We start from the raw sequence: 10,310 nt of genomic DNA, 5'->3' as shown, positions 1-10,310 counted from the left end.
ACTGATAACCTGGGGAAAAGGTACATTTCTTACACAAAAAATCTTACAGCTTGAACATACACTCTCTTGCCAGTTCATTAGGTACAGTAGTATAAACAAATCCTTTCAAATACAACAGTATTGCATTAAATCTTAGCTTCATAAAGGTTATGGTATACAGTATTTTTTTTAATATATATATATAAAATAATAAACTGATTCAGTTTCTCCCAGTATTTACAGATTCTAATTGCCCTCAGTTATAGCCACAATCAATCAGATGGGCTACTGTCAAAAATTGTAATGTTTTTTTTGTTTGTTTGTTTGTTTTTTTTTAAAAAAAAAAGACAGATAAAAAGTCATAAATATTTCCTCAGGATGGGGTGGAAACCAAAAAGTGAGCAAAACGAGGAATATAATCAACAAGTCTGCCTTAATGTTGAAAAATTTTCTGCACATTTTATTCAAAATAATTATGTCTTTTAATGTCTCTGAATTTCCTGGACATTATAACAGTCATGTTGTCATGCATGCATGTTTTCAAATGCATGTGCACACTTTTTTAATATCTGATCTATTAAAGTTTGTTTCCAGTTTCTTTCAGAGCCTAAAAGTCTCTACCTGATGTTTGTTTGTCTGCATGGATTTTGGCCGTAATTAATGGATCAATCCTGTTACGAGTACCTTTGTCAGAGGCAGCAGCCTGTGATGCAGTGTGATGTGGGTTTAGAGGCGACCTGCTGCTTTGGGCCTGTAGGCCACCAGCAGGAGAGACAATTCCTGATCCAGAATGAGACACCGTGGCAATCAGGATTACGCAAAGTGCCTGCTGCCACTGTCTAGGCTCTTAATTGGTTATGTCAGTCCGTGGGCGTGTGTAATTAAAGACTTGGCCACAAAATAAATAAATAAATAAATAAAACGAGGGAGGGATGGAGTGGAAAACATGAATGGGATGGAAACAGATTTATCCTCACCACAGCTGTTGCACATAAGCTTTAGAGAAATAAAGGGAAAAAGATAAGAGAGGAAGATAAATTTAAGAATATTTAGCCAAACATCTGATATGTTGGCTTTAGCTTCATCATATTAGCTGTGTGTGTGTGTGTGTGTCTGTTTTTATTCAGTAAGGGGGGTTAGCACTCTTTAATGCCATTTTGTCTGAGTTAAAACTTGAGACTTGCTTTTAGATTGTGTTTATGGCTGGGATTAGTCATTTCCTTAAGGTGGCAGGAAATGGGTTATTTGAATGGAAGGTCCTTTTAGCGTGTGTGTGTGTGTGTGTGTGTGTGTCTGACCGCTGCATGAACTGTGATCTTACACATAATCTGCTCGCTCTAATTCACCCGCTGCAGCAAGTGTAAATCAGTGTGTGACCCAACAGACCTAAACTTCCTCTGAAGACATCAGTCAAGGACAAAAATAGTCACCCTCAAAATAAAACTGATCTGAAAAGTTCTGTAATTCCAGATTATTGGCTTTGCTAAAAAAGAAAGAATATATTTTTTAGTTTTTTTTTTTTTTGAGTGTGTGTGTGTTTGTGTTTGTGTGCAATATTTAGGGATAAAATAATTGCTGTTGTTGTTTATACACCAAGCACCATAAAATACTGTGCATGCGTCTTTGTTGCACTACCTCCTCCCACCACAAGGAGTCATAGTGTTGATTTGCTGGGTTTGAATCCGTCTGGGGCCTTTCTGTGTGGAGTTTGCATGTCCTCCCTGTGCCAGCGTGGGTTCTCTGCAGGTACTCCGGCTTCCTCCCACCGTCCAAAGACATGCTCGTTAGGTTGATTAGTGATTCTAAACTGGTCGTAGTGTGAATGCTCGTCTGTCTCTGTGTGTTAGCCCTGAAATAGACTGGAGACCTGTCCAGGGTCTCACCCAGTGACAGGCTGGGATAGGCTCCACCCTCCTCCCCCGTATTTGATCATTTGGCTCCAAAAGGATCTCAGAAAAAAAATAAAAAAATAGTACCTGTTCTTAGAGGACACCATATGTAAATACTGTTTGTAGTCAGGATGCAGACATCTTACGTCATCTTAAAGCTAGAGACTCTATTATCTTGTTTGGTGGTTGAGAGAAATGAACAGAACATAAATCTGCACTAAAATCATCTGTCAAGTCGAATTTGTAGTAACGTGCAGCTCGTTGTGTCTAGTTGATGAATGGAGCTGCGTATTCCTATGAGAGCACCGCTCTGCTTTGAGCTTTAAATCATGCATCATGTCGTCATGCATTAGTTAAGCTTGACTAACATTCTGAAGCCGTACCAACATTTTTTTGACAGTCTCGGTGTTAAAGAGAGGACAGCTGCTACTGCTACCAGCTGCAGAGCAACAATAGTTTCAGAATGAGGCTGAAATCATTTCCAAAGTGTAAAATGATGGAGATTCTGAGTACAGTCGCAGTACGTTGCTTTAAATCAAATGGAGACGAGTAAAGAGATTACATGAGCTCAATATCAGATTTAATAACAATCTGAAACAAGGGCAACTGGACTTGTAGAGTTTGCTGAAGATGTTTCATCCGAGCGGCTTCTCTGGATCTAAAGTTTCTGATGGAGAGTTGAGATTTAAATAGGAACATTAATTGAAATGTACATGACTAAGGTCTGGTAGCAACCAGAAACTTATCTTAAGTTGGAAGAAAACCACTTCAATGTAACATGCAGGGAGGCCTTTTTTGGATAAACTGTGACCTGGATGACTGGGAACATTCACAGACACTTTGCCAAACTCTCTGTGATAATCACCTTTCAACAATAGTGAAGGAGTATGAGAGGACACGGAGGAAGCATGCATTCGTACCAACACAAGCATTCTTAATATTGTGTAGGAGGACGTTGTTAGTGGGGCGCCTTTGGGTGCTATGGGTTTAGGGGTTGAGGGGATCATCTCTTTGGAGGCCAGGTCAACACCTTGTGCTGTTCTTCATATTTCTTTCTTTTTTTTTTTTTTTTTGAGTTGTTCCTAAACAGTTTTGTGTGTGTGTGTGTCTGTGTCAGACTGCATCCTGCTGGGGATGTCTGCTGCCATCAAGCAGTCTCGTTCCTATGTGGTGGGGGGTCCTAGTCTGGTCTAGGTGGGTGCTGCATGTCTAGGTCCAAAAGTTTCCCAGCAGAACACAGAACTGTCACAAGATGGTTTCAATGTTATTTACTTCTCCTGTCTGGTCATAATGTTGTGGCTGATCTGTGTTTGTATCTGGTTGCAGTGTTGCCACAGTTACCTTAATCCGATTAGTGATTACTGATTACTCCTTTGAAATGTAACTTAGTTAGTTCACTAATTAGTTGATTTTAAAAGTAACTAAGTTAGATTTCAAGTTACCTTATTATTATGGTTTTACACGTGAGTTGTCCTCATGCTGAAAACGTGTGATGTCACGTCCTGAGATGCAAGTAACTTTGATGAGTAACTAATCTGATTACTGGGAAATAGAAACACGTTAGATTATTCGTTACTGGAAAAGTAATCAGATTAGTAGTCAAGTCTCTGATGTGCAACATCTCCAGAGGAGCCTATATACAACTCCCCACTAGTCTAAAAGAGCTGAAGATGAAACGTCCTCCAGTTGCCCTCAGCTTTTCCTTTTTTTTTTTCTTTTTTTTGATATCTTCCTTGTAACACATACAGCAACAACTCATTCAGAGCGGATCAGCAGCTGTATTATGGTTGTTGTTTTTTTTTTGTTTTAGAGACTCTGCAGCTGGATAAGAGACGAGGCCATGATCCGTCCGGAAAAGCTTTGCTGCTCCCATCTGCTCCCCTGCTGTGTGCGATGGACGTGGATGGATACGTCACTGTGTGTGTGTTATTTCTTCCTCAGGGCTGGAAAACCTGGGTCACAAAGCTAAAAACAATTAGCGAAGGAAAACATTGTACTGCAGATTTTAACAAACACTACAAGACGTGTAGAAACTGAAAGCAGGAGAACGGAACAATCTCTAAACTAGATTTAATAATTTAATAACGATGTGGTTTAAGGATAGATGCGATTACATTTATTTGTAATTTAACTACCGAGCTAATTAAGACGGTCCGTCCTTCCGCTTTTGCAGTAATGAACAAAACAGCAACACAGGCCCTTGTTCCAAATAAATCTGAGCAGCTGTTACTCTCCAAACTCAAAGGGATTACAAAGTCATTACGTAAGAGGATATGAGAGCGGTATCATGTCAGGCGCTGAGCACTGGAAGTTTACCCCACAACGACAAAATCGTCGAAACTCGGTGAAGCTCGCCTCCCCCTGGGGGGCCGACCTTTCACCTGGTGAAACCTCCTCTTTTTCCAACAATCTGCCGACGGACTCCAGCGCAGCACAAGGAGCAAAGCTTGCGACGACAGCAAGAAAATGAAGCTTTGTGTGAGTTTGGTGTGTTTGTCAGGGTTTAGGCAGCGAACAAGCTACAGAACAAACCTCTGCCATCAGCACTGAGGCGATCCGGCTTCTTGATCGCCAGCCAGACGGCGCTGACGGCTCCGTTTAATCTAACAAATAACAGCCTGCTTACTGGGGCTGGTTTTTTCTTTTCTTTTTCTTTTTTTTTTGAGAGTCACACTGCGTCTCTGAACTGACACAGTAGAGAGAGAAAAAAAGGGGGTTTTCAGGTTTTTAACTTTAGACATTTGATTGAGACTCTAAGAAAGGAGAGGAATTAAAAAAAAGCTTCAGTTGATTTTATTTTTGAATTCTTGTTTTTTCTTTTTTTTTATCAGACACTGTAGGTTGTTTAAACGTACCTCACATGTTTTGACGGTATAGGCTCTTCCATCTTCTTCTAAGGTGTCACTTGATGTTGCATGAAGTATATATATATACATACAACATTTATTAGTAATTGCTATAAAAGTACCTTTACATACATAATTATCGTATATTTAACTATTATATAAATTCTAAATTTATTATATTACATACATACATACATATATATATATATATATATATACATATACACATTCACCGGCCACTTTATTAGGTACACCTTGCTAGTAAAAGGTTAGACCCCCCTTTACCTTCAGAACTGCCTTAATTCTTCGTGGCATACATTCAACAAGGTGATGTAAACATTCCTCAGAGATTTTGGTCCATAATGACATGATATCATTACACAGTTGCAGCAGATTTGTCGGCTGCATATCTATGATGCAAATCTCCTGTTCCACCACATCCCAAAGGTTCCTCTATTAGATTGAGATCTGATGACTGTTGAGGCCGTTGGAGTACAGTGAACTCACTGTCATGTTCAAGAAACCAGTTTGAGATGATATGAGCTTTGTGACATGGTGCATTATCCTGCTGGAGAAGATGGTCCACTGTGGTCATAAAGGGATGGACATGGTCAGCAACAATACTCAGGTTGGCTGTGGCATTTAAACCATGCTCAGTTTGTACTAATGAGCCCAAAGTGTGCCAAGAAAATATCCCCCACACCATTACACCACCACCACCTAATAAAGTGGACAGTGAGTGTAGGTGTTGAATGCATTTTGTGTGACCCCAGCAATAAAAATCCAGCCACACTGAGTCCTGATGAGCTGATTGTAACGAGCTTTGATGAACTGTAAATCCTTGAAAAGATAATGAATCACCAAAGCTATAATCGTTCATCTCGAGGAGGACGCGAACCAAATTTTACGGCAATCACTTTTAATGAAGGATAGAATATTAACACAAACACTCAATGCGCTCAGTGTCAGGGGATCATCAGAGTCAGTAAGATATGTCTTTTGATGTCCATGAATATTTGTCTATGACAATAGAAGTCTGGACAAGAATAGTTGAGCCAACAATAGCATCACACTCACTACATTATTATTATTACACGTTAATAAATAAATAATCTTCTCCTGTTAAAAAAACAAATACTACAGCATCACTGCATCAATGTCCTTTTGGATGCACAGGCGTAGGCTGTCTTTGGGTTCTTGGACGCTCCGTCTCAGATCTCTTGCTGCGTCTGGCACTGATGATGTCAGTGTCGTGTGGGCAGCTCGGACCATATGTTACATAAAAACTGTGTGAAAGTCCTAATCCCCAACAAGGCGTTACACAATGACTATGTCCCCTAGATGAGTTTACCCTCACACCAGTCATCTATTAAAAAAAACAACAACAAAAAAACCCCCACATAGGTTCACTCTAATGAGCCGTAGCAACTGCATCTGACTTTAATTAGTATTTTTTGTGTGTGTGTGTGTGTGTACAACTAGTGCTACTGCTGTTTCTCACCATTATAGTTACATTGCATATAGGTCTATGGTTGTGCTATAAATGAATAATCCACCCTCTCTTAGAGTCTCCCTTAAAGTGGTTTTAACATCTTTAACATATTGATCATTAGCCGCATTAGTTCGAATCATAGGCTTTAATAGCATCTAAATTGTAAAATTAATTAAAAAAGGTGGAGAGCTGTTGACTGAACCAACAGATGTGAAAAGCAGATGTCTCCGAAAGCCAAAGAAGAGAGAAGTAAATGGATCGGTGCATTATGAAGAAACAACTGGCTTTTGTGTCAGGTAATATATAATTATATTAAGAAAAGTTACTTCTTGGAGGGCTGTCGGGAAAGTTTGTGGATGCGGTTATTTTGGCGTATTTATGGCCGACAGTTACTATTTCATTTCCAACAATAAATAACAATGAAACAATAATAATAATATTTGTGATCACTCCTTGTCATCCTTTTGATGCTACAGTATTGTATGACTAGCGTTACTTCTCAGTAAAGCTCTTAGCGTTAGCATCTTTTACTGTGTTTTCCACTGTGTTTTTGCCACTCAGGGGGCGTGGCCTCAGGTGGCAGTGACGTCAATGTCGTACCCTCTATAGAATTTATAAGAGCTTTCATTTTGAAAGTCATAAGTCCCCATTTGACACCGTTCAGTGTAATGTCCTCACAGGCCATATAAGCAGGAGGATGTGTATCTGTGTGCAAATATTTTTATGTGTGTTACCAGCCATCTATCATTGCATAGTTTACATCAGTAGTAGACGTAATACATTGCTTATGGTTATGGTTGTGTGTCTTTGTTTGTTTTTGTCTTTGTGCATGTTGTTTTTCTCTCAAAAACTGCAGCTAGAGGTTTTATACACTCACTTGCCAGTTTATAAGTCACACAATAGTGAAAATGAATGCATGCTAATATAAGGGTCCAGGTCTAAATCTTACTTCTATCAAGGTTGTGGTGTTCAGAATTTACTCAAAATGACTGAGCGAGCTGTTGATTCAACTGTGTATGTGTCTGGGAAAGATCAGCCAGGTTAATTTGTATAATCTGGTTTGGACAATGATGAGTGATTAAAGTTGTATTTTAGTCGTGGGACTGTTGAATTGTATTGTGTTGTTCCAAACACACAGGTTTCAACATAAACTGGGTATTATAGAGGTCATTAATGGGGTGTTAGTGCAGGACTGCTGTATTAAAATGCACTAATTTCCACTAGTGTATGTAATGAACTGTGTAATCTGTAATTTAAACACGGACTCCCTCTGCAAGACAGGAGAAACCTGGAAATAAACATAAAGTCCTTCCTGGGGAAACTGAGCTAAGTGTGACCTTTAATGTACCCCTGCATTTCCAGTCTTTATGCTAAGCTAAGCTAATTGGCAATTATGGAGTTATAACAAACAGACAAACAAGAAATAAATCAACATTCATACAAGTTTAAATAATGATATAGGTCATGTTATACTTTAGGTAAATAAATAAATAAAAAAAGTTTAATTTGACAAATGACACAAATCTATGCCCTGATGAAGATCAATATGGCTGCGACACACAGGCCCATGTGCTTTTAACCAGTGTTTGCCATTTTAAAATATATTTTTTTATACTTCACTGCCGTTGAGTCCCTTTGCAATCTTATCTTTTTTGACACGACACAACATTTTCTGTGTTTTTCAATCTTCTGTCGCTGTCTGTGGTGCTGAATTTCGCTTTACACTCGTCCGTGCTGCTGTTTATTTTATTTTATTTTTGCAAACTATCAATATTTAGGGTTATTGAAATGGATTAATTGCCTCTTCAGTGTAATTGGACGCAGCCTCTGTGGAGCCTCTTCATGTCTTCTGCAGGGGGTTGGATGTTCCTCCTCTCCATTCATGTGAGGAGAGCCACTTCGCCGCGTGCGTAAAGGAGGAGGGGCGAAAGGGAATCCCAGGAAGGGGTTACAAATATCGCGTTGTCCATGATCCACTTCATAGGAAGTAAAGGTGGAGGAGCAGCGACTGGGTGAATGTATGAATGAAGCGGATGAGAGTTTGTGTTTTATTTGGAGAGGAGAGGAGACGGGAGGGAAACGATGCGCTCTCCTCGGTGATGTTTACGGGACCGGACAATTAGCGGCGAATCAGCGGCAATGTCAGCCCGACCCGGGAGCTCAAGGATGAAGCGCGTCTCGGAGCAACGCTGCTCCACCGCGGTGCAATAATGTGTGAAGCAATCGCCTGCTCCTCGTCTTCGCTTTGAACACGCTGTCCCTTTGTGGCCAAATGCGAGAGGGAGTCCGCGGTTCCTCCTGAGATTCAAAACAGAACATTGGGGAGGAAGTTCAGCGTTTGATCCCACATGGACATTGTGTTTGCAGTGATTGTCGAGGCCTCCGGTAGCTCAGCTGGACGGCACCAAAGCGCACAGACCTCTGGCAAAATGTCAAGGATGCTCCGAGGAGGAGCAGCGCAGAGCAGACAGGTCACAAGTGGAGCCGAGGGAACCACCGAGAGACGTTTCCTTTAAAAACCAGAAAGAATGAGACCTCTTGACTTCTCGGGTGTGTTTTCCTGGGCGAATTCGACGTGACATCGGACCCCCCACACCCACCCACCTCTTTTTTTTCGCCTTTTGGCTCCTGATGCACCAGGACTTCTGCTGCTGCAGTTCTGATGCCGCAACCCAGCTGGGTCAGAATCACAGAGTAGTCGAAGGATTGTGTCAGTGAGCGGGGAAATCCACGCACCTCGTACCCCGAACCACACACCATGGATGACTCGGGGATAATAAGGCGCCGGAGGCTGCAGGTGAGCTGGATTAGTTATGGAGTTTGATGCTGAACATCATCCACTTTGAAAAAAAAAATGTGTTGTTCCCTCACAACATGGCACATTTTACCTCTCTACATATGAACTCTTATCTAAAATCAGCCTATGATCAGACATTAATGATGTTACTCTTTATTTTAATACATTAAATAACATATACAGACTTCTAGGATATACTTAATTCATAATATGTTAGTGAAGAAGTCACATTTACTCTTGTGTAAGTGTGTTTTAATGGATGTAATTCAACAAATTGGCTATTCATTCAGAATTAATCAGTTTTATTACAATGTCTGACACTTCTAATCCTAATCCTGTTGAGTGACACTCAGTCATTCTCCCGTTTCTCACTTATCTCGTGTGCCGCTCAGCTCAAACAAACAGAATGTGTTTGCAGGTAAAATCACAGCCGTGCGTTTGCGGCATCTTTTAGCTCACATGCAGCCGCTTCGACACCTGATCACGCGTGCATGTCGATCTGTTCCAGTGACTCTTGTTCATCCATTATGAAGCAGCCTGATTAACCACGGGGTCATGCGGTGCACCCCTCCTCCTCCTCCTCCCCCTCCTCACCCCCCCCTCCCTCCTCCTCTCCATCTTTGTGTGATTCAGTCAAGTGAACTGAGCAGAGATGAGCAGCCGGCAGCTTTTGATTTCTCCCGTTGGACCAGTTTGTCATCTTAAGGAGGAGAGGAATTGACCCCTATAGTTGCGCAAAGAGAGAGGAAGAATGGGGGAGGTGAGGGGGGTTATGAAGGGAGGATTAGTGAGGTGTGCGTCTCATCATCCCCACCGCTCAGCTCGCTGGTCTGCGGCTGTGATGTATGACAGGAGCTACAAGGGAATTAATCATCATACAGTCAGACTCACAAAGTCACTGGCAGTTTATAGATATAAGCTGAATGATTTAGTGTCCTATATATATATATATATATATATATAAGTGTGTGTCTGTGTGTGTGTGTGTGTGTGTGGTAGAGCCATACACTTTACATTTAGCTTATCTGCACGTTTAATGCCCGTGTGTTATCTCTCTAGCTGTGTGTGGCTATGAAATTGTGTGCTGACGTGTGATTGGCTCTGCACGTCGCATTCAGCCGCTCTGACAGTCCCCCGGGTCTCATCATCCCAACCGTCACACACACACACACACACACACACACACACACACACACACACACTAAGCACCATATGGCGACACACCCCAGTTCCCCCCGCAGCTAGCTGAGTTCAGGGGTCACACCCATGATGCATTGCTTCGACATGACTAACATGAAATGAACATG

At 41.2% G+C, this 10,310-nt stretch overlaps 1 protein-coding gene across 2 annotated transcripts in view; it reads left to right on the top strand.

The window, feature by feature from the left end:
* The first annotated feature begins 8,106 nt into the window (after positions 1–8,106).
* The window catches only part of LOC124997696 (microtubule-associated serine/threonine-protein kinase 1-like), a 44,026-nt gene continuing 41,822 nt past the window's right edge, over positions 8,107–10,310 (top strand). For both annotated transcript variants that reach the window (XM_047571625.1, XM_047571624.1), the window contains exon 1: positions 8,107–9,003. In XM_047571625.1, the coding sequence (XP_047427581.1) occupies positions 8,965–9,003 (39 nt within the window). In that variant the 5' untranslated portion in view covers positions 8,107–8,964. The remainder of the gene's footprint in view (positions 9,004–10,310) is intronic.

Source organism: Mugil cephalus, chromosome 20 (assembly GCF_022458985.1).
Source record: "Mugil cephalus isolate CIBA_MC_2020 chromosome 20, CIBA_Mcephalus_1.1, whole genome shotgun sequence".
Lineage (NCBI taxonomy): Eukaryota > Metazoa > Chordata > Actinopteri > Mugiliformes > Mugilidae > Mugil > Mugil cephalus.
Note: the sequence above shows the minus strand (reverse complement) of the source record. Positions and strands in the feature narration are given on the sequence as shown.